The sequence below is a fragment of the Podarcis melisellensis genome, assembly GCF_964234715.1.
Source record: "Podarcis melisellensis genome assembly, chromosome: 2".
NCBI classification, from domain to species: domain Eukaryota; kingdom Metazoa; phylum Chordata; class Lepidosauria; order Squamata; family Lacertidae; genus Podarcis; species Podarcis melisellensis.
Genome location: NC_138529.1, coordinates 8854782 through 8877836, shown reverse-complemented (window position 1 = coordinate 8877836; position 23055 = coordinate 8854782). Strand labels below are relative to the sequence as shown.

General features: G+C 45.2%; 2 protein-coding genes and 1 long non-coding RNA gene across 3 annotated transcripts in view; 1 reads left to right on the top strand and 2 right to left on the bottom strand.

Annotated features, from left to right (window-relative positions):
- Nucleotides 1-11219, bottom strand: part of CSRNP2 (cysteine and serine rich nuclear protein 2) — a 34785-nt gene extending 23566 nt beyond the window's left edge. The window contains exon 1 of the mRNA XM_081898724.1: nt 10968-11219. The gene's annotated coding sequence lies outside the window, so the exon portion shown is untranslated. The remainder of the gene's footprint in view (nt 1-10967) is intronic.
- Nucleotides 11220-11342: 123 nt separating this feature from the next.
- Nucleotides 11343-14705, top strand: LOC309363071. Its single transcript, XR_014165219.1, has 3 exons — nt 11343-11440; nt 13770-13851; nt 14347-14705. It is a non-coding gene; the product is annotated as an uncharacterized lncRNA (long non-coding RNA).
- Nucleotides 14706-18796: 4091 nt separating this feature from the next.
- TFCP2 (transcription factor CP2) overlaps nt 18797-23055 on the bottom strand; it is a 34486-nt gene continuing 30227 nt past the window's right edge. Inside the window, exons 12-15 of the mRNA XM_081898749.1 lie at nt 22427-22530; nt 21799-21941; nt 20666-20717; nt 18797-20386 (exon numbers count right to left, since the gene is read on the bottom strand). Of these exons, the coding sequence (XP_081754875.1) occupies nt 20349-20386; nt 20666-20717; nt 21799-21941; nt 22427-22530 (337 nt within the window). The 3' untranslated portion in view covers nt 18797-20348. The remainder of the gene's footprint in view (nt 20387-20665; nt 20718-21798; nt 21942-22426; nt 22531-23055) is intronic.

Below are 23055 nucleotides of genomic sequence, written 5' to 3'. Positions count from 1 at the left end.
CGGAAGAAATATCAACAACCTCAGATATGCAGATGACACAACCTCGCTGGCAGAAAGTGAGGAGGAATTAAAGAACCTTTTATTGAGGGTGAAAGAGGAGAGCGCAAAATATGGTCTGAAGCTCAACATCAAAAAAACGAAGATCATGGCCACTGGTCCCATCACCTCCTGGCAAATAGAAGAGGAAGAAATGGAGGGGCAGTGAGGGATTTTACTTTCTTGGGCTCCATGATCACTGCAGATGGTGACAGCAGTCACGAAATTAAAAGACGCCTGCTTCTTGGGAGAAAAGCAATGACAAACCTAGACAGCATCTTAAAAAGCAGAGACATCACCTTGCCAACAAAGGTCCGTATAGTTAAAGCTATGATTTTCCCAGTAGTGATGTATGGAAGTGAGAGCTGGACCATAAAGAAGGCTGATCGCCAAAGAATTGATGCTTTTGACTTATGGTGCTGGAGGAGACTCTTGAGAGTCCCATGGACTGCAAGAAGATAAAACCTCTCCATTCTTAAGGAAATCAGCCCTGAGTGCTCACTGGAAGGACAGATCCTGAAGCTGAGGCTCCAGTACTTTGGCCACCTCATGAGAAGAGAAGACTCCCTGGAAAAGACCCTGATGTTGGGAAAGATGGAGGGCACAAGGAGAAGGGGACGACAGAGGACAAGATGGTTGGACAGTGTTCTCAAAGCTACCAGCATGAGTTTGGTCAAATTGCGGGAGGCAGTGGAGGACAGAAGTGCCTGGCGTGCTCTGGTCCATGGGGTCACGAAGAGTCGGACACGACTAAACGACTAAACAACAACAACAACATGCTACAACTTGCATGCTTGATGAACAGCAAACTTCTTGCCAGCCCCAAATTAATTTACGTATAGATTTATTAATTGAATTCTCTGCAAAAAGTGACTGAAGTGACATATACAGCATTAAACAAAACATGCAAGAAACTTTGTGATCCTCCCCCTACCTCATAACTCCTCTTGCAATGGTATGCGAGTAGGCAGACTTCCAACCCCGGTGGCATCTCACACACAACGCAGCAAACGAGAAAGAGATTCAAGCAGTTAAGGACCACTGGCAAAGTGCTGGCAGAGAAATGCATGTAGGAGTAGCCCCATCACATAATTGAGGCAGTCAAACAAGTAGCTTAAACCGCTGACTACAGTCAAAATGGGGAGAGAAAGAGAAGTGGGGGGTGGGAGGCCAATACTCCTACTTGCAGCCTTTTAATTACTGACCCCCAACCCCAAGACAGGAACTGGCACAAGCTTGGACACAATGTGGTGTTACTGGGAGGGAGAAGTGAGCTGCTTTTACACCCTCTAGCGCAGCATTTGCCAATCTGGTTTGGGACTACAGCTCCCATCTGCACTGCTGCCCTAGGACACATATTTCACCCACTTCCCAGAGAAGGAAGAGATCCTGTTCTCCAGGCGCAGATGCTACTGAACACCTCTGCCATGGTAAAGGAGCCAGGACAGTCAAGAGAAAGCCAATCTCAGATTACTTCAGGGATGAATCTTTGTGTATTGAAAATGACTCAATGCCTGCAAGGGCTGTTTTTCCTCGTTATGTGGCGGGGGGGGGGGGAATTGCTGCTCTCTGACCTCCACCACAAAAGAGTCCTCAAGTTTGTGGTCGTTTTTATTTCAAATGACGCTGTTCTGTACCTTTGAAAGTACTACACAGATTTCATCCTTCACACTCAATTGACCGAAATGAGAACCGGTGTGTGTGTGTGTGTGTGTGTGTGTGTGTGTGTGTGTGTATGTATGTATGTCTTTTCAGTTCAGCGCTCTTTACTCTTTCCTAAGTCTGCTTTGGTACTTTAACAGCTCAATGACTCTTTGTGATTACATTCAACAGTCTCCTACCTCCTTTTATTCCCCTACATCAGGGTTAGGGAACCTGTGGTGTTCTCGATGTGGCTGGACTCCAACTCCCATCAGCTGCAGCTATCCTGGCCAATGATGATGGGAGTTCTAAACCAGGAACATCCAAGAGATCCACAGGATCCCCATCCCTGCCCTACACACACTCTGCTCCACAGAATGTACTTTTCGCTTTGCACCTTTCTCCCACGCCAGACTTTGCAACTTGAACACTATTCTCTACGCGCAAGGCTACCTCGCTCTCTTCCTTCCATAAAACAGGCTGTCAAGCTTTACTCTGCTACCAACCCAAACTCCCCATCTCCATCACTGCCCCCCACAGCTCAAACATCCCCTCTGGCTTGTTGAAACATGTGTCTGCTTAGCAGTTTCATCAGCTGCTGGTTTCAATACTATGGCGGAAGAATGGGAAAGCATCCCATAACAGAAAGCGCCAATTTGCAGAGACTACACATTGCCAGGGCCAATATCAAGCCAATCGCCAATATGTCTTCTGGACCGCCCCAGCATACAACCAGAGGAAACCAATGTAGCCTCAGCACTTTCAGCATGTGAACTACAGGGTTTGGCAGCATTTTAGGCTGGATTCAAAACAATTGCTGGTCTTCCCAATCACCTATATTCATGGTAGAGCATCTGCTTTCTATGCAGAAGATCCCTTGATCCTTGGCATCTCAAGGTAGGGCTGGGAAGAGGCCCTTGCGCTGTAACCCTGAAGAGCCATTGCCTGCGAGGGTAGACAATACTGCGCTAGCTGGATCAAGGGTCTGACTCAGTATGAAGAAGTTTCCTATGCCTGCAGGAAGTACTCAACAATCCCCCTTAGTAATTGGTTGCAATTCAGGTTTCAAACCTTCATCCTCAGAGGAAACTCATTCCAGCTGCAAGTGTTCTTGGCAAAATCTTGCTACTTTCTCCATTTTCTTATCAGTTCTCTCCCATTCCCAGGGCCCATCTTAGAACATCTGTGAAATCGTCACTGCTTAACTTCCCAGAAATACAAGCTTTAATAACCATTCTGATGTGTAATGCCAGACTACAAAAGCAAAGAAGGCAAAATGAAAAGGTGCGGGTCTTCCAGAAAGCACACCCCCAAATCACGAGGCTGGGCCACATTCAAAGCCTTCCATAGCTGGCTGAATTGGTCCCAGTTCGGAACTGGATTGTCAGGGCTCGTCACCTATTGAGGCCTGGCACAGATGCAACTCTGTCCAGCCTCTAAGCTATGATGGAAAGAAAAAGCAGCAGCCCTGCTCAGGTTCACCCACACTGCCAGTGCTCCCCTCCCTTTCACAGTTTTGGAACTATGGTTAAAAGCACTATGCAAACCTGCTTCCAATCATGGTTTGGCCCCAAGTACTGTTAGCAAACACACACACACACATGTGCAGAAGCAAATCTGAAGATAGTTAACTTTGAAACCGAGAAGGGGAAGGGGGAAGTCTGCCTAACACACAAGAGGCAAGTCCCGTGTATATCTCCACCAACCTTTAAAAACACTTTTTTATTATTATGGGTAAGGGGTTGATTGTTTCCTCCTTCCTTTCCCTTTATGGAAGGTTTCATGAGCTGTAGTTGGCAATGTCAAGGCTTCCATTACAGTGATTATCATTCTGCAAACTCCGAGACGTATTTTAAAAGTCATTTTGTCAAGATAAGATGATCTCCATTTTAAAATAACTCCCGGTCTAAAATCCTCCTTCTAAGCTGGGGATATAAGACAGGAGACTCTCTAGATATAGTCTTGTGATTGGCATATTGCAATTTCTTTTCCTAATGCCAGTATTCGGTTTTTAAAAGGAAGCTCCTTTTAGAAGGAAGCATTTGTGAACAAAGCCGACGCAGAGTGCTTGCACACAGGCCGTTCTCCATGTAATGCAATGCTGTATTGTCTTCCCGAGTTTGCAGGCAACCTGAAACAGAGACAGGAAAGTGCAAGCTTCCTGCCATGACCTTAATTTCACTGGAAGAGCAATTCCAGCAAACGCTGACATTAGAACGTACTGAAATCACGGTGCTACCTACTATCTCATAGTAAACTGTCACAGCAGACTGACAGACGAAGGGATACAAGGCTCACCTATTGGGACTCTCTACTAAAGGGAGGCAGAGAGAGATGGAATTAAAAAAAGGAAACACCCCACCAAGAGATGATACATGAGTGGGGTCGGGGGGCGGAGCTGCCCCTCTAAATCAAGTAAATCAATACAAAATACTTAACTGAGGTTCTGCACCCCACCATAAATCCTGGCTACGCTCATGAGATGACAATTTACAAAAATAAGGCTCCAAATACATGGTTCTTGCCCAAATTTGTAAGATTGGATGCCAGTCATATTTCAGGTTACAGACGCTTCAAGTTGTGTTTTTTGGCTTGCGGATCGCCGAAACCCGGAAGTACCGGAACGTGCTATTTCCGGGTTTCGGTAGTCGCGCATGCGCAGACACAGTAAATTGCGCTTTGTGCAGAAGCGCCGAATCGCAACCCATGCGTGCAGACGTGCCGCTGCGGGTTGCGGACATGCATCCCGCACGGATCATGTTCGCAACCCGAGCATCCACTGTAAATCAAAAACTAGTGGGAACCGAAGGCCCTCATCCACCAGGGAGGCTGCCCACTGTGTCTCTGCATGACTCATTCTAGACTTGCCCAATGAAGTGTAAAGGGAGGGGCCAGAGACTGCCCTGTGGTGCTCACATGAACCCCGGGAAGCCCAGCTTTAGCCAGTCAATTGCAATAGGTGAGCCAACACTGACGGCAGGGACCCTTTGCCCCTTCCTCACACCAAAAAGCCCATGAACGAGGGGAAGACCCAGGGACGACAACATGGCCTCATCTGCAGGCCTGGGGCTCCCACTAGCACAAACTCCCTCTGTATTGCTGCAAAAAGCTCGTGCTATTTTGAGACTCTACAGAAGTAAATCAAAGACACATCTTTTTTTGAAAAATTAAGAACCGTCAATCATCAAAGAAAGCTGGCGTGAGCCTCAGAAATAAGAGCCTTCTTTCTTAAATTGCATTTTTCTTGGCGACGGGGTGGGGTGGGGTGGAGAATCAGGCTGTTTGTGATCTCATACCCTTCTGCAATAGAATAACCTCTGCAAGAGAATAACCTCATCAAGAATTCCCCGAGTGTCCAATTTCACAAAGTTACCACATATACAGCAGAAGTGATGGTGCCCAGAATGACATGGCACCATCACTGCAGAGAGACGCAAACTGCACTAGTACTGGGTGATGTCATCTGAAGATGCTGAGGAACGTAGAGGCTCTGCAAGTACCCCATACTTACTGCTCTCCTGCCATAAAAACAAACAAACATGGGGAATATCCCGAAGCAACAACACTATAATGTTCCTATTGCAAGCTACTGTAGGGTCAGTAGTGTGGATGGTGCTCTGTACAGTTGTACCTCAAGTTAAGTACTTAATTCGTTCTGGAGGTCTGTACTTAACCTGAAACTGTTCTTAACCTGAAGCACCACTTTAGCTAATGGGGCCTCCTGCTGCCGCCGCGCCGTCGGAGCATGATTTCTGTTCTCATCCTGAAGCAAAGTTCTTAACCTGAAGCACTATTTCTGGGTTAGCGGAGTCTGTAACCTGAAGCGTATGTAACTTGAAGCATATATAACCTGAGGTACCACTGTACAAGGCAATTAAATACTGACCGGAACACAGATCCCCTACAGAACAAATTGAAAAAGCCATTATTTTTGAGGGACAGGTCTGGTCAGGTTGCTTTGAGCACAGAGCTATCCTGTTGTCTATGGGTGGAATCCAAAATAAGCTTTCGTCCAGACCCAGTACCAACACTGAACGCACACCCAGTGGACCACACAAGCTCTTGTCAAGGCACCAAGGGCTCTGCCAAACAAAGAGCTCCTTTTTCAAATGTGTACGCTAGGATTTGGAACCAACTTCCAAGAATGTCACAAGAGGGGATGTCGCCGCACTTTGAACAGGGGAAGAGGAGCAATAAATAACATGCTCTGCACATATCTACAAATTTCCAGAGAAATAAACCAGGAGGAGGGAGTAGCAAAAATGATAAGCAACTGCAAGTGTGACCCTACGCAGCTAGGTTCAGGTGGTCATGTAGGTTTAAGAAGCTGAGATAGCCTTATGCATGCACCTACTCTCCTCCCTCTTCCAGGATTTAAAAGCAACATCAAACCATGGGTTTGTTCCAAAGGTGGTAACCATGCTTCAAGAGGACGTTACTGTTAACTGGAGACTTCGGGCTGCATGCAACAAGGCTCACTTATCTCTCAGCCCATTTGCCTGAGCCCAGTCAATGTGTTTTGCTGCACTATAAACCAATTAAGTCATTCAGATAACAAGACACAGCTTCTAAGCGACAACATCGGATCGCCCTGTCACCATACTCCAGAGAATAGGTTAATCACACAGGTTAAATAACGTTTGTGAGATGAACCTATAACTGAGATCAGAGGACAATCACGACCACGGTCTTATTGCAACTAGTTTAAGCGTGCACTGCTTAGGAAACCAGTTGGACAAGGGCATGGGAGCACAGAGTTCAAACCCCTGCTCAGTCACAAAGCCCACCAGGTAAAACATGGGCCAGCTGCTCTCTCTCAGCCTAACCTAAGGGAGCTGTGATTGGGGGAAAAAAGAGAGAGAGAGAAGGGAGAACCATACACACCCTTTCTTGAGAGCTTTGGAAGAAAGGCAGGAATGAATCTTGATTTTGTGTTCCATTAGTCATAATTTTATTGATAACTATATTGCATTTAGAGAGATTTTTCTGGTTAACCCATCTACAATTTTCCCCTCAATATTTATTTTTAATTGCATCATGTCTGTCGGCCTGATGCTTCTTCTCTATTTCAGGGGGGTTCAAAGGTCAGACATATTTTTAATAGGGTTAACTTGTCTTTAGTCCTTTTTCAGAGTTTAAAATTCCCCAGGTGCCAGGCACATTTTGCGACTGGCGCAGATCCAACTGCGACCATGCGGAGATTTATGGATGGCAGGGTGGCAACTGACATCTCCATCTGGCTGGCTCCTCCAGCTTTCATAAGCAGGTCAGCAGAAGAGCTTATTTATTGCATTTATATCCCATCTTTTCCTCCAAGGACGACATGGTTCACCTCAATCAATCAATCAATCCCTACAATGACCCTGTGAGGTAGATTAAGAGGCTATAACTGGCCCAAGGTCACCCAGTCAGCTTCATGACTGAGTGGGGATTTGAACCCTGATCTCCCAGGTCCTAGTCTGACGCTCCAACCACTACACCACACTGTCTTCTTAAGAGTGCTTCTGCTATGGTGCAACTATATAAATTAAGTAGCTAAATAAATATGGGGAAAGCAAAATGTCACTTAGATAAGGATCTGCTATATTTTCCTTGAAGCTTGAATTTGTTTTATTCTGGGTTGTTTTGTTTAATGTGTTGTAAACAGCTTTGAGATTTCCCCCCTTTATAATATAAAATGACAGACATGAAATTAATAAAAATAATAGTAATAATGTTTCATGGAGGGAAAATGGCACATAGGCATTATATTGTGGTGACCATAATTTAGGATTAAGATGCCATTTGGCAATTAACTTATATATCTTTGTTTCCAACACTGTTTGCACTCCTTGAACTAGTCAGAATCAGCCTGTTCTGTAACTGAGGATGACAGACAACTCAGACCATTCATTTGGCAGCAATGGAACATGCTGTGGAATAAATAAGGAGCAGATTATTGCTCATCCATGTAAAAAGTGACTTCTTTATTTCATACCACTGGGGTAAGAATACTATGTCTGAATCTGCTCTCAAGTGCAGATATGCTATATGAGAGTTTTGTTTTTAGCAAGTGTGAAATGCACCATCCTAAACTATTACAGAAGAATTCTGGCTCAGTTATGTTTCTTTGTGGCCTCTTCTATGTTCTCACCATAATTCAGACTTTTCATACACCAGACTCTGAAAGATAACCTTCTTGAAAAGTCATTATGACATCACTTGTTCTGAGGCAAAGAAGACACGTCTTTGGTTCAACTCCAAGGCAAGCTGCTCCTTCATCTACTCTAGGACCATTTTACTGGGCCTAACATCACCTTCCAAACTATCACATAATCATTCTCATGTATCCTCTTATGAACTCTATCACCATGCAGGTTACACAGAATAGGCAAGTGTCCAACTCTAAAAAGCAGGAATATAGACACACATGGCATTAAAATCACTTATTGTTACTATAAGCCCGACATCTTGAAGAGTCACTTGAACACAGTACAGTGGTTCCTTGGAATTTGAATGGAATCAGTTCCGGAAGTCCGTTCAACTTCCAAAACGTTTGGAAACCAAGGTACAGCTTAGGATTGGCTGCAGGAAGCTCTTGCAGTCAACCAGAAGCCGTGGAAGCCCCATCGGACATTTGGCTTCCAAAGAATGTTTGCAAACCGGAACACTCACTTCCGGGTTTGTGGTATTCGGGAGCCGAGGTACACCTGGTACAGTATTTTATAGATTCAAAATCAGTAGTACGTATGGTTGACTTTTTCGGGACATCAACATGAGGATTTGGAGGCAGACGCTTGAGCTATTATATACCAGCTTTTCCTAACTTGGTGGGTTCCATATGCTGTTGGACAACATTTCCCATCATCCCAGACCAATGGCTTGGCTATGCTGGCTACAGTTGATGGAGCGCAATTATCTGAAGGGCACGAGGTTGATGATGGTTGTATTATGCCCACAGGGCTTATTAGGTTGTTGTCACTGGCAATCAGGGAATCAGTTCCCTGGCAAATGTATTTATGCACAAGCGTGGCAGGAAAACCCTCCCAGAGTTCTCTACCCACAACTGAACACTCATAATGTGGGAGGCGAGGAGGGGGAAATTTTCTCACTTCATGCCATGTATGAGAAATACCACCACTGCCACTCCCTCAAGTTCTCCATCACTTCATGCAGGGCTGAGCAATTTTCAGACTTTGTGGAACCCTGTACAGAAGTCTATACTTTTGGTTGAATATACCATACCATACTTTTGGTATATACCATTGCTTTCAAGCAACATCTGATGACTGGGCTGTGTTTTGTATTGCCAATAACTTTGGGGAACCTTAAACATGAGCCTATTTCAATCTACCTTTACGCACTTGGCTCCAACACATTCAATGACAAGCTGAGGTAAGAGGCCACTGTGTTTTCCAGGCTTAACGAAATGACTCTTCAAGATATTAAGATTGTCCTCACCCCCCCAGCTCCATTTCAAAAAGGAAGATTTCATCAAAATACAAACCTCATCAAAATACACACAGAAGAATCTATCCAGTGCAGCATTCCAGTGAAAGGGGGCAGCTGACCTTTAATGTATCACATTGAAAGAGGTGGAGGAAACAACTCAGGAAGTGCCAGCAACTCAGTAAGACAATGCCATTCCATTTCTCACGACCTTCACTCTTGCTAAAAATAACTAATAGGGTATCTCACATCTGACCCCATAGCTTGGTCATGGGGAGGTGGACAATCTATGGCGGGGAAAGAGAGAGACTTTCCAGAACCTTCTAAAGAAAAGGCTTACAAGAGCCTTCAAATGCTGGGAAGAAAAGTAATACACATTGCATTCAGGAATTGCCTGGGATTCAACTGACGTTAAAACACTTGATCTTCAAGGCCAAACTTCCATTATACTGTTCTTAATATTAAAGCTCTAAAAGCATATGAGCCCACCTTGACTCTGACAAACCATTTCTAATGTAATCTCAAGAATAAAATATCGCTGCCTGACATGTCCGAAACATCACTCTGAACTCCATCAATGAAGCAGAAAGAGTCCTCCACGAATGTCATATTATTATCTCATCCAGTAAGTCCATATAACACTTCCCCGTTCTAGGCCGCAAAACCAAGAACAGCATATATATCCATCTTTGATTGAATAGCCATGAAGCTAATCTCTCTAAGAAGCATCACATGAAGGCCCCAAAGATTCTCTAGTCACATATCCGCAAGCCCCACCTCAAACCAACGATACAGTACCTTAGATTAAGTCCTTACTCTACACCACAAAAGGTCTCAATGCCATAAGGAAGAACAAAATACTTCTTTTCAGAAGCACCTGCCCTTTTCAATCAGCCCAGCTTGGGTGTGCATTAGCATAGCTGCTGTACCAAGAGATAGTTGCGGAGTTCTTCTTGAGATAGATGAACATCTACCAAAGCAGCAACTAGAGGCAAGACACCTGTGTGGGAGGAGGAGGGGGGGGCTATTGAGGTAAACTTGAAATAAGTTGAATTCTTTAGCAATTTCAAAGATAATATTAATGCAGCTCAGGATAATAGACCCAACAGCTCTCTCTCTTTGTCTCACATGCGTTAAAAGGCATCTTTTATGGCATGGCGGGGAGGGAGGGGCGAGACAGAGGGAAAAGGAGCAACCTGCTGCATCATTTGGGGGGGTGGGTAGAGCATGTAAGGTTCAGGAGCAGGGCCTAGTTCAACCCAGCTGGGTAGGTAAGCCCTGCATCCCCCCAAAAGTGGAAGTCCACCCCCCAGCCCTGCAATGTAAAAAAAAGAGTTAAAAGACAATAATCACTTCTTCATGAAGTAGCCCCTCCCTCAGGGAGGGACTGAAAAGGGATGGGGAAGGAGATGATAAGGAAGGGGGGAGTGATAAAGGGGTTCTCACCCCCCCTTTCTGAAATCTCAAGCAACTACAAAATAATCTAAGTAGGGAGAATAAGGCTCCTCTGAAGAAGTGAGTAAAGTCCATTGCCTTCAAACCAGATATACAGAATAATTATGGTCCTGGGGTGCTATAATTATAATTAAGGAACTGCAGAAATAATCTAAGGAGGGAGAATAAGGCTGAGGGAGCTCCCCTCAAGAAATGAGTGAAATCTACTGCCTTCAAACCAGATAGATATATATAGATATAGATAGATATATAGATATATATAGATATGCAGGTATCTACATACAGTATAGAGATCATTATGGTCTGGGATGCTCTATATCTACATATATGAAGGGAGGATGAAGAGGCTTCTGACATCCCTTCAGCCCCTTTCTCTGCCCCCCCCGCCCCCCCTGCCCCTCACTCACCGGGTGGGGGCTGCTCCTCCTCCCTCCCGCCGGTCCCTCCTCCCCTCCCTCCGCACAGGCCGGGGCTGCAGGGCGAAGCTCCCCCAGGGTCCGGGGGGGGGACGGGAGTCAAGCAGCGGCGCCGTGCTTCGGGAGGGGAGGGAGAGGGAAGCCGGTGGGGGCGGCGGCGGTGGGGGCGGCTCTGGCAGGCGACAGCCCCGGGCGGCGAGGACCACCGGCCTCCTCGGCTCCGGCTCGGCGATAACAATAGGGCGGCCGGCGCAGCGCCTCCCTTTATATAGCACGAGACACGTGACGCGCCTCCTCGGCGCGAGTTTTTTTTTTCTCTCTCTCTCTCTCCCTCACAAACGCGTGGGGCGGGCCGCGGGGCAGCATGGGAAATGTAGGCGCTTCCGGAGAGGCAACCTGGCACGTGCGCGCGCAGTCTTTTCCTCAGGAGGCGGGGGAGCGGGGAGAAAGAAACACTCTCCAAGGTAGAACGGCGGCGCTTTGCACACCGGGAAATGGAGTCCCGAAGGGGTGGCTGAAGCGGGATGAGCATGGCAGCGCAGGGAAAGCGGGCTTGCTGTTCCAGGCGCTCCACCTAGCGGCCGCTGAGGGTAGATGACAAGCTTAGCTCGTCATGGTTCTCGCATCCTCCTAAACCTTACTTAAGAGGGAGAACTGTCTGTCAGGAAGAGGTGACCAAAAGCAGGGGTCAGCAGACTTTTCCAGCAGGGGGCCGGTCCACTGTCTCTCAGACCTTATGGAGGGCCAGACTATATTTTGGAAAGAAAAAAAATGAGCGAATTCCTATGCCCCATAAATAACCCAGAGATGCATTTTAAATACAGTACAGTGGTACCTCGAGTTAAGTTCCGTATTTTTTGCTCTATAAGAATCACTTTTTCCCTCCTAAAAAGTAAGGGGAAATGTGTGTGCGTCTTATGGAGTGAATGCAGGCTGTGCAGCTATCCCAGATGCCAGAACAGCAAGAGGGATCGCTGCTTTCACTGCGCAGCGATCCCTCTTGCTGTTCTGGCTTCTGGGATTCAGAATATTTTTTCGCTTGTTTTCCTCCTCCAAAAACTAGGTGCGTCTTATGGTCTGGTGCATCTTATAGAGCGAAAAATACGGTACTTAATTCATTCCGCAGGTCCGTACTCAATCTGAAACTGTTCTTAACCTGAAGCACCACTTTAGCTAATGGGGCCTCCTGCAGCCGCCGCGTCGCCGGAACACAATTTCTGTTCTGATCCTGAAGCAAAGTTCTTAACCCGAGGTAATATTTCTGGGTTAGCAGAGTCTGTAACCTGAAGTGCATGTAACCCAAGGTACCACTGTGCAAGCCATAGCTGTCAACTTTCAGATTTGAAAATAAGGGATCAGCAGCCTCACCTGTCCTGGTGACAGTCTACAGCACGGGTGTCAAACACAAGGCCTGCGGGCCGAATCTGGCCCGCCAGACCTCATCATGTGGTCCGTGTAGCCGCCGGCGGCCGCCAGCCTTCACCTTTTATTCTTGCTTTTTTTTTTTTGACACAAGAAAGCCACCTCTTCAGCGCATGCGCGGCAGCCTACAAGCCAGAGAATGTCTGCCTTCTAGTGGCGCCGGCCGTTCTACACAGGAAACCTCCACTTGTTTTTATATTGAGCGCATGCCATCCTGTGATGTGACAGATCCAATGGCTGCCTGAACCCTTCTCTCCTGTACTGTAAGTCCTACAGATACAACCGGCCCTTTGAGGGTGACCAAACTGCTGATGCGGCCCCCGATGAATTTGAGTTTGACACCCCTGGACTCCAGGATAGCTAACAATCCGGGATAGCAGCGGGACAGCAGCGGGAAACGGCGCCGGAATAAGGGAATTTCCCGCCAAAAAAGGGAAGGTTGACAGCTATGATACAAACACACATTCTACTCATGTAAAAACACCAGGCAGGCCCCCCAAATAACCCAGAGATGCATTTTAAATGAAAAGACACATTCTACTCATGTAAAAACATGCCGATTCTCAGACCGTCTGCCGGCCGGATTGAGAAGCATAGCTGTCAACTTTTCCCTTTTCTTGCGAGGAATCCTATTTGGAATAAGGGAATTTCCCTTTAATAAAGGGAAACGTTGACAGCTATGTTTAGAAGGTGATTGGGCCAGATCCGGCCCCCAAAGCTTAGTTTGCCTACCCATGACCAAAAGATTCCCAACAAAGGCAGTGGACTCTCCTTACTTACAAGTTTTGAAAGCAGAGGTTGGATGGCCATCTGCTATGTGTGATCTAGCTGAGATCCTGCATTGGAGGGGGTTCACTAAATGACCCTCACTGCCCCTTCCAACTATGATTCAGATGCCTTTTGAAAAAAACCTGCATACAAGCACCTTGCTTGATGTTCTAAGGCAGTGGCGTCCTAACTTTTTTCAAAGGCCAGATTTGATGAAGAGAAGGGCAGTGGGAGCTGACCAAAGTTATTGACCTTTTTAGGATTAAAGTTGTTGAGCTTTTCTTAGGGTTGGAGTTGTTGAGCTTCTTTTATTATTAAAGTTGTTAACGTTTTCTTAGGATTTTACCCCAGGAAATAAACTGCCACAGGGGCCAGATTAAACCGACCAGAGGGCCAGATTAGGCCCCCGAACAGGACTTTGGACATGTCTGTTCTAGGGGAACGGGAATTCTAGAACATCAGGATACCATCCCCTTCTGTTAGATTTCCATATTTTATAAACGGGAGCATTTTCCTTCCAACTCTACGATTCTATAATGAGACGCATGTGTCAACTTTGCATTGACATTCTCGATGGTGAAAGAGCCAGGGCTTTTTTTTCAGCTGGAACTCACTGGAACTCAGTTCTGGCACCTCTCCAGGTAGGTGCCAGTGCCATTAGAAGAGAGCAAGGGAGGTGTTCATGGTGAGTTTTGGCAACTCCTTTCCTAGAAAAATAGCACTGACTATAGCCCTATTGGGATGCGGGTGGCGCTGTGGTCTAAACCACAGAGCCTAGGGCTTGCCGATCGGAAGGCAACGGTTCGAATCCCCACGTCGGGGTGAGCTCCCGTTGCTCGGTCCCTGCTCCTGCCAACCTAGCAGTTCAAAAGCACGTCAAAGTGCAAGTAGATAAATAGGTACCACTCCAGCGGGAAGGTAAACGGCGTTTCCATGTGCTGCTCTGGTTTGCCAGAAGTGGCTTAGTCATGCTGGCCACATGACCCAGAAAAACTGTGCGGACAAACGTTGGCTCCCTCGGCCAGTAAAGCGAGATAAGCGCCGCAACCCCAGAGTCGTTCACGACTGGACTTAACTGTCAGGGATCCTTTACCTTTACAGCTCTATAACTAGATGGGATGACTTTGAAACAGGGGGAAACTGTTGCCATAATCAAGTACAGTACTTCTCTTCACTATAGGGGTGAAGAAATAATTTGAAGGGCACTGAAGTTTCTCACTGTAAGCCATGCAGCATAATCTTATACGCTGCATACAGGATACATACAGCCACTGCTTTCAAGTATGAAGATTGCAGCCTTAACCCTGAGGCTAAACAAGTCCAGGCCACTTCATTTTGGTTTTCAGTTAATGCAAGTGTAATTGCTGTGCCACAACAAATTAGAAAAAGGAGAAAAACAAAATTATTGCTCAGACCTGGGGCGACACCGCCCCTGCACCTAACCAGCCCAAAGTAGTTTCACTATTTGAACACACACACCTCTAAATTCAGATGCAGACTTAATATTTCATTGGAGGCCATGCTGCTTGATTTCATTTTACGTGTCTCAAAGCTGGACCTATTTGAACAGAATCCCCCTCCCTCCATCCCATTATTTGAGGCTTGTAACTGCAGGAGGCAGTGGAAGACAGGAGTGCCTGGTGTGCTCTGGTCCTGGGGTCACGAAGAGTCGGACACGACTAAACGACAACAAAATGTGGTTGGCCTCAAGTGCACAAACCACCTACTCCAATTGCAATTGAAATACAGTAATTGTAATACACTTTACTCCCAGGTAAGTCTCATGGAAGTTAGGAGTGCATTCCTATTCCTTATCTACTTGTAATCTATGCAATACTGCATAGAGACAGTGACGAAAATACCACTATGGGTTAAAATGCAATCTAAACCATGGGCTACCTTTACATGCAAGGCAGGCCACACTGGACATCCATGCTAAAGGCCATTATGCTTTCATCACACACATGAACAATAGCACTTTGTTGCTGTTGCTACTAACTAGTAGCTTGGAGCAGCAGGGAAAGAAATGTTTTGGGCTACCCGAGCCAGTGGCACAAACTCCAAACAACTGCAATGCTTACTCTAACTCACAAGGGTTCAAGAGTGAGACAGGAGTCGCTCTGTATTCAATGCAATGCTATCTGATCCAGAAACTGATTTTTGCCACACTTCTTGTTGTTGGCACTAGTGTGTCTCAAGAGCCAATGGAAGAGTGCTCCATTGGGGGGGGGGGTAAAGTCAAACCATTGGAGAGTTACAGTGCCTTCTGTGGTTATAGAGACCGATATTGGAGAGACATGTTTAATTGCAATTGGGGCAGATGAAGACATCTGGTTGCGCTGATGCAGTTGCGCCATAGAGTGGTGTAAATTTGCTGTTTAAATAAAGAGAACAAGTATCTTAGCCAGGTTGGTATCTCATACACACAAAATAATGTGTTCAAAACACATTAGCCAGACACATGGAGGAAAGCGGATACCGTATTTATTGCTCTCTAAGACTCACTTTTTCCCTCCTAAAAAGTAAGGGGAAATGTGTTTGCGTCTTATGAAGCAAATGCAGGCTGCACAGCTATCCCAGAAGCCAGGTCAGCAAGAGGGATTGCTGCTTTCACTGCTCAGCGATCCCTCTTGCTGTTCTGGCTTCTGAGATTCCGAATATTTTTTTTCTTGTTTTCCTCCTCCAAAAACTAGGTGCGTCTTGTGGTTTGGTGCGTCTTATAGAGCGAAAAATACGGTATATTTTTGAAGAGCATAAAAGCACAAGGATGAAGCATGCTGGAGGTATTTTTTAAAATTTAGCAATGGTTTTGTGCTTGCCATGATAATTTATGTTCCATACACCAATTAATGCAAGCTCCAGGCAATCTTTTGCTGCATCAGCAATGCCGTTGTTGATTATAACTAGCCAAATTACTCCTAAGCAAGCAAAATTTGACTCTTTCCTTTACCAAACTTGCCACGGTAGAATAGAAGCAAACTAATATAAAATGCAGAAGGTCTCCTGCTTTGGACTTCTTTCTGAACCCCACATAATTGGTGTTCAACACTTTGTATTAATTATTGTCCTGGTCTACTCGACAGCTCAATTTGAACATGGATACAATGTCCACACACCTGACTGTGGACGCACATAGTGGATGAATTTACTGATGCATTTACACACCTGAAAGCAAAGGCAAAAATGATACAAAGCTTAAGCAAGCATGACACCTGTACTTTTGTCTCATTATACCTGTCACACATGATCAGAGAAACTAATTGGAATGTAAATTCCCAGTCCTAAAGCACTGTATGTGCAAAAAAAATATGTAAAAAATCACCACTGGCCCAACATTTGACACCTCTCTATATAATCATAATTTATTATTTATACCCCGCCCATCTGGCTGGGTTTCCCCAGCCACTCTGGGCGGCTTCCAACAAAATATTAAAATACAGTGGTCTGTTAAACATTAAATCTTCTCTTGTTGTTGTTTAGTCGTGTCCGACTCTTCGTGACCCCATGGAGCAGAGCACGCCAGGCACGCCTGTTTTCCACTGCCTCCCACAGTTTGGTCAGACTCATGTTTGTAGCTTCGAGAACACCGTCCAACCATCTCATCCTCTGTCGTCCCCTTCTCCTTGTGCCCTCCATCTTTCCCAACATCAGGGTCTTTTCCAGGGAGTCTTCTCTTCTCATGAGGTGGCCAAAGTATTGGAGTCTCAGCTTCAGGATTTGTCCTTCCAGTGAGCACTCAGGGCTGATTTCCTTCAGAATGGATACGTTTGATCTTCTTGCAGTCCATGGGCCTCTCAAGAGTCTCCTCCAGCACCAAAAGCTTCTCTATGTACAGCCAATATTATTCTCAGTTTCTAGGGGCAGAGATTATTCTGCAGCAAAAAAGACCCCAAATATTATATTCAATTCTTATCTTCTACACCATCACTAAGCGATGCTGCATGGCCTATGATGGCTAATGACTCCCACATTAAAGGTCCCAGAATATAAAAAGGAACACAACCCACCGTCATGTTTTAGAGTTTGTAGGTATCATTCTGTTTTAGAAATACACACACAAGCATGACAGACTGTTACAACACTAGGAAGGATGGCAAATTTTTTAGCAATCTTCACTGATGCTTGGGGAGGGCATGATCATCCTCCAAGTGTTCAAACACAGATTTGGGGAGCAGGGAAGTAAAACAAATATGCTGCCACTTATGCACAGAAAATTGCTTCCTGCTGTAAAGAGAGAGCATGACAACGGCCAATTCAGAAGTTATGATTGTTCTAAAAAAGTATTCAAATATACCTTCTTGAAGAAACCAGAGGCCTTTCTCCTGGGCATGGTCGGTTAATTGGTGCCAAAGAAGGATAGAATTTTCTTTATGTACGCTACAACAGCAGCAAGAATACTCATCGCAAAGTATTGGAAGACACAAGATCTACCCACTCTGGAAGAATGGCAGATGAAAGTGATAGACTATATGGAATTGGCAGAAATGACTGGCAGAATCTGAGACCAGGGAGAAGAGATGGTGGAAGAAGATTGGAAGAAATTTAAAGACTATTTGCAGAAACACTGTAAAATTAATGAATGCTAAAATGATGTTGGATTGAAATGAAACGGTTCTAGCAACAAGGCTAAAAGAATATGTAAAAATGGATTGATAATTAGATGAAAATAAGAAGTTTCAATATGTTAAGATATAGAATTAAGATAAAAACAAAGAGAAAGGATTTGCTTTATTAACCATGTGAACTGGAATACAAAAAAGGGAGGTGTGAGGAGGTCAGGGAAATAAGTAATTGAAATATAAGACATGAAAAGATTGATCTGTTTTTAATTTTTTTATCTATTTTTCATGTATTCTGTATTTTTATCTGTATTTTTGTATCTTTTTATTTTTTCTCTTTTTTCTTCTATTTTGTAACTTTTTTCTGTCTATAAAACTTTAATAAATATCTTTTTTTAAAAAACAAAAAACAGAAGTTATGATTGTTCTTTGACCAAGTTTCATATTCAGGTTTGAAGGGAGCCCTTTAAACCATAGTTTCCCAGTTCAAAACATGACCAGAAACTGTGGTTTAAGAAACCAGGATATCATCACAGGCGCTAGTGAGCAAGGGGAAAACAAAAGGCAAAGGACAAGTGGACTGAGAAATCCTGGTGGCAGAACGAGGCCACTACCTTCTCAACAGGTACCACAAAGCCATGCTCTGCCATTTGGTTTGCACCATCTTTGATTATTGCTGGGAAGACGCTAAATCACAGCTTTATTATTCAAGGGCAGCAGGGAGATCTCTGGTAGTTAACTGCTAGTCCAACTCTGGCTCTGTGTGTGTGTGTCTGCCTGCATTCCAACCAGCCAGCTGATCATCGCCTTGAGCTGGAACAAGTAGATCTGGCTTTCATCAAAACAGAGGCTACCAAAATGTGAACTTCTCTGGGTCACTTCAGATTTGGTTCCATCACAGTTTCCAGTCTGAATAAGCATTCTGCTGAACCATATAAACTCTTGATTGTGAAGGCTTGGTATTTCTGAAAACAAATGAAACCCCAACTTTGGCCGCCTACGATCCTGGAGGGGGCGCTATGTCACAGTTGTAAACTCCCAGCTCCGAAGACAACTGAGCCAGAGACTGACTGAAAACAGAATTGATCTTTATTGGCATATATATATGATGAGACATAACATTTCTACTTAAAAGCTGTGGAGTCGCAACTGCCAAGGTTTTTCTTCTTCTTCTTCATTGACTTTATTTCACTTGACCTTGACCGGACCCAGTTTCTTGCCTCCTTAAGAAGCAACCTACTAAACCTAATTGATTTAAATAAAAGTTCAGCACTTTTTGGTAAAAATACCAAGTCAAAATGATTTTTAAAAACCCTCAAATAATCTGGTACTGAGAAAAATATGTAACTAGGTTTCATTTAATGAAATGAAAGTTATTTTTCCCACCTCTCCAACTTAGCTTAAGCACAGCTTACATCAGCTGCCAGCTCTGCAGCCAATGCAGTGTCTATCAAGACTTGATTGTGCAACTGTCATTGTGACGCACAAGGTTGCAGCTTCCAGAGAATTGCTGCTTTCTAGGGGGACTGGAAGGCTAAAGGAGAAGCGGTCTTTCCCCCTTCAGACAAGTTGTTCGCCTGTGATTTTCACAGCGTCATCACTACAGTTGTAACAGTTTCACATATTTTTCTCCAAAGCTCAAAAATCGCATCTTGGCATCCATGTCAGAAGGCTGAAGCCTTTTACCCAAGAGGCTGGCTGCTGCCTGGGAAACGGACATGCAGGCCCTTCTGTCACCATGGAGCTTCCACAGGCTTTTCAAATAAGCACTATGGACTATTGCTGCATGAGCTGTTTCTGGGATAATGTTATTATGGCCCTCCTGTGGGATTTCATTCAAAGGCAGCCATCATTTCTACATATCCCCCCCCCCAAAAAAAGCCAACACATTTTTTTTAAAAAAACACAATCTTTTTGCCTCTGTCTCAGTTCGTTGTGTTCCTTAACAGCTCAGGATAGCAATTCCTTCTTCTGCATTTGAAGTCTCTTCGGTTGCAGTGTATAGCAATGCCATAGGCCACCCTATGGATCTCACAAGATAGGCGTTGTTCCTAACTTACACTGGCAGAGAAGACAGCCACGTATCACTCACGCATGGACAGCTGCACGCCCACAAACCTGTAACGTGGTCCGAAAGTCAGAATGGGAACAAAGTCTCTACCCAACCGTCCAGCAAACCTGAAAGTCTCCTTGGCTCTACCAGCCAAATATGCCTCTGAGAGGCCTGAATAGCTGGGACCGGCTTTGAAAGAGGACCCTCAGAAGAGATGCTCATTTGTCCAGGGATTCCCAGGGCATCCATCACAACCGGCCAAGCTGTCGCATATCAAAAATGTTGCAATTGCCCACCCCCGATATACATAATTGCGAATCCATCACTGGCCAGTCTGGCTGTTTCAAAAGGCAGTTGGTGCAGTCATGGCACTGAACTCCGAAGAAGCAGCCCCGTGCTTGCAAACTGGTGCCTACAGCATGCCAGCAATGGTACGGATGGTTCACCTAACAGAAGGCAACATGCTGTGGAAGCAAGATGAATTTCTGTTGCTCTTGTGGATTTCTGTCAGTGTGTCCAGGTGCCAAACAGCTGTGTGCATGAGAGAAGATGCAACAAGTCCAAGTCCCTCTATTTTAAGATGATGTGATAACTATCATTGGTTTCAGCTGCAAAGAAAACAAAGCACCATGAGACTGGATGGACACAAGGAGTACAATCCCCCTGTCTGCCACCCCACGACAATTCATCATTTGCTTGGTTGTAAGTCGCTTTGGGCAGGATAAAGCGACTAAAAAATTAATAAATAATAAATACAATGCACAACTATTATGGCATGCTGGTTTTGATACCCTATGGCAGGAAAGAATGGAGCGCTTAAGTTTTCCAGAGAAAAGGAAAAAGACTAGGGGATTGGGATAATATTGTGCACTTAAAAAAATTGGTACCTTTCATTGTATCCAAGACAAAACATGATTCATCCTGAAAGTTCTGTATCATCTAAAATAGAAATGAAAAACCGAAGTTTTTAGGGCTCCAGGCATTACTCAAAAAGAACTGCGAATTCAAGCAATATGACCATCTAAATATTTCTCCTTCCTTTTAGCAATAGGCACTTCATTGAGAAAAGCAAGCCTCCTAGAGCACAATAATATTGTCTCCTCCGGCTCCTAGGAGGCTTAGTTTGGTCAGAATTGAGTATACACTTCCAGAGTTAATGCTAAATACATTACTTTGGTTAAATGAGCCACCATGGCTGCTAGAGGGCCATGAAAATTTGTCTCCAGGGCTTTTTAGACTCATCTACCCATGTACTAGGGACACAGGTGGCGCTGTGGTCTAAACCATAGAGCCTAGGGCTTGCCAATCAGAAGATCAGCGATTCAAATCCCCGCAACAGGGTGAGCTCCCGTTGCTTGGTCCCGGCTCCTGCCAACCTAGCAGATCAAAAGCACATCAAAGTGCAAGTAGATAAATAGGTACCGCTCCGGCAGGAAGGTAAACGGCATTTCTGTGTGCTGCTCTGGTTTGCCAGATGCAGCTTAGTCATGCTGGCCACATGACCCGGAAGCTGTACGCCTGCTTCCTCAGCCAATAAAGCGAGATGAGCGCTACAACCCCAGAGTCATCCGCGACTAGACCTAATGGTCAGGGGTCCCTTTACCTTTACCCATGTACTATCTCAAACCAAAGGGGCGCATTGGTTGCCAGGTGTGAAATATCTTGGAATTATTTCCAGCTCTCCTACCCCACTAGTACCTACTTTGGTTTAACAGTATTTAACACACACACACAATTACTCAGCGGGGGTTTATTTACCCTGTTTAAGCATGCTATTTGCTGTTGTGTTTTTCAGTAAGTCAATGGACAATTAAGTAGAGCTGTATAAAAGTGCAACTTCTTGCTTGCTCAGTTCTACTCTGAAACGACAGGTGACAGACCTCACACTGTACGGTGATGGGTAAAGACATCCACTTCAAAGGAGTGGAGATGCTTTTAGAAGCAGAGCTGAGCCTGCGATGATACTTTAAACTCCCAAATCTGTTCCCAGTGTTTCAGCAGACTATTGGGTCCCTCTTACCTCATCACTGATGAGCACGTGTATCCCTGTGGGACCTTGCTTGTAGATCTGGCTGATCTGTTGAGAGGAAATGCTGAAGAGCTGGGCAATTTTCTCTGTCAGTTCCACAGCTGTCAGTTCTTCCAAGTAGATGGCATGGTACACTGAAGAAGTAAGAACAGTTGTCGGCAAGGAGCACATTCTGTCAGGCAACAGGTTCAGCAGGAATTAGCCGTAGAGTAACCTATATTTAGAGTAGTGCTGTTTTCCCTTTATATATTTATATTAACCTACCTCATCCTCCTAAGACTCTGAGGCAATCAACAACATATTCAGCTATACTGTATTCTCGGTAAGATTAAAAATAAATCCACACTCTTTTCTGGCCACTAAAGCTTGCTTGAGCAAGTCCACTTCTTCCAGCAGAATTTGCCGCCTAAGAAACACGTCATGGACATTTCCACGAGGCCTACAAGTTTATCATCATCAGGAGGGGATCAGAATAGGGAAGGCTGGACTGAAAATTGTACCCCTACTTATTTGGAGCTACCGCAGCATTTCCTGGAACGGAAGTAAGTACTGCCATTGCAAGAGCCTGTGGGTCCATTAGTCAAAAGAGGCACTTGCGCTTCTTTCCTGAAGTTCTCACCATAGAAAGTATTGTTGGCTACATCCCCATCTTCATGCTTCTGCTGCTCCCTCAGTTGCTGCGACTCCTGGCAGACGTAGATGGTCAGTCTTGGCCGTACCATCCTTGGGAGAAAATAAGACATGAGCACTCCAGAGTTATCAGGGAATGTTTTAAGGATAGGGCCATGAAGAGTAAAGGAGAGGAATAATTTGATTAAGAAGCACTTCAACAGCGCTCACAAGTTGGTAAAATGTTTCACAACTATGCTTGGCCAATTTGGACATGTAGGGGGGAAAGGCCATGTTACAGACCTCCTAGGTCTGTTCCAACTTCCCGCTGGTGGAGAACGCATGCCTGCTTGACTCCCATCAAAAAACATAAAGGACCCCTGACCATTAGGTCCAGTTGTGACCGACTCTGGGGTTGCGGCGCTCATCTCGCTTTATTGGCCGAGGGAGCCGTCATACAGCTTCCGGGTCATGTGGCCAGCATGACAAAGCCGCTTCTGGCGAACCAGAACAGCGCACGGAAATGCCGTTTACCTTCCCGCCAGAGTGGTACCTATTTATCTACTTGCACTTTGATGTGCTTTCGAACTGCTAGGTGGGCAGGAACTGGGACCGAGAAATGCGAGCTCACCCTGTCGT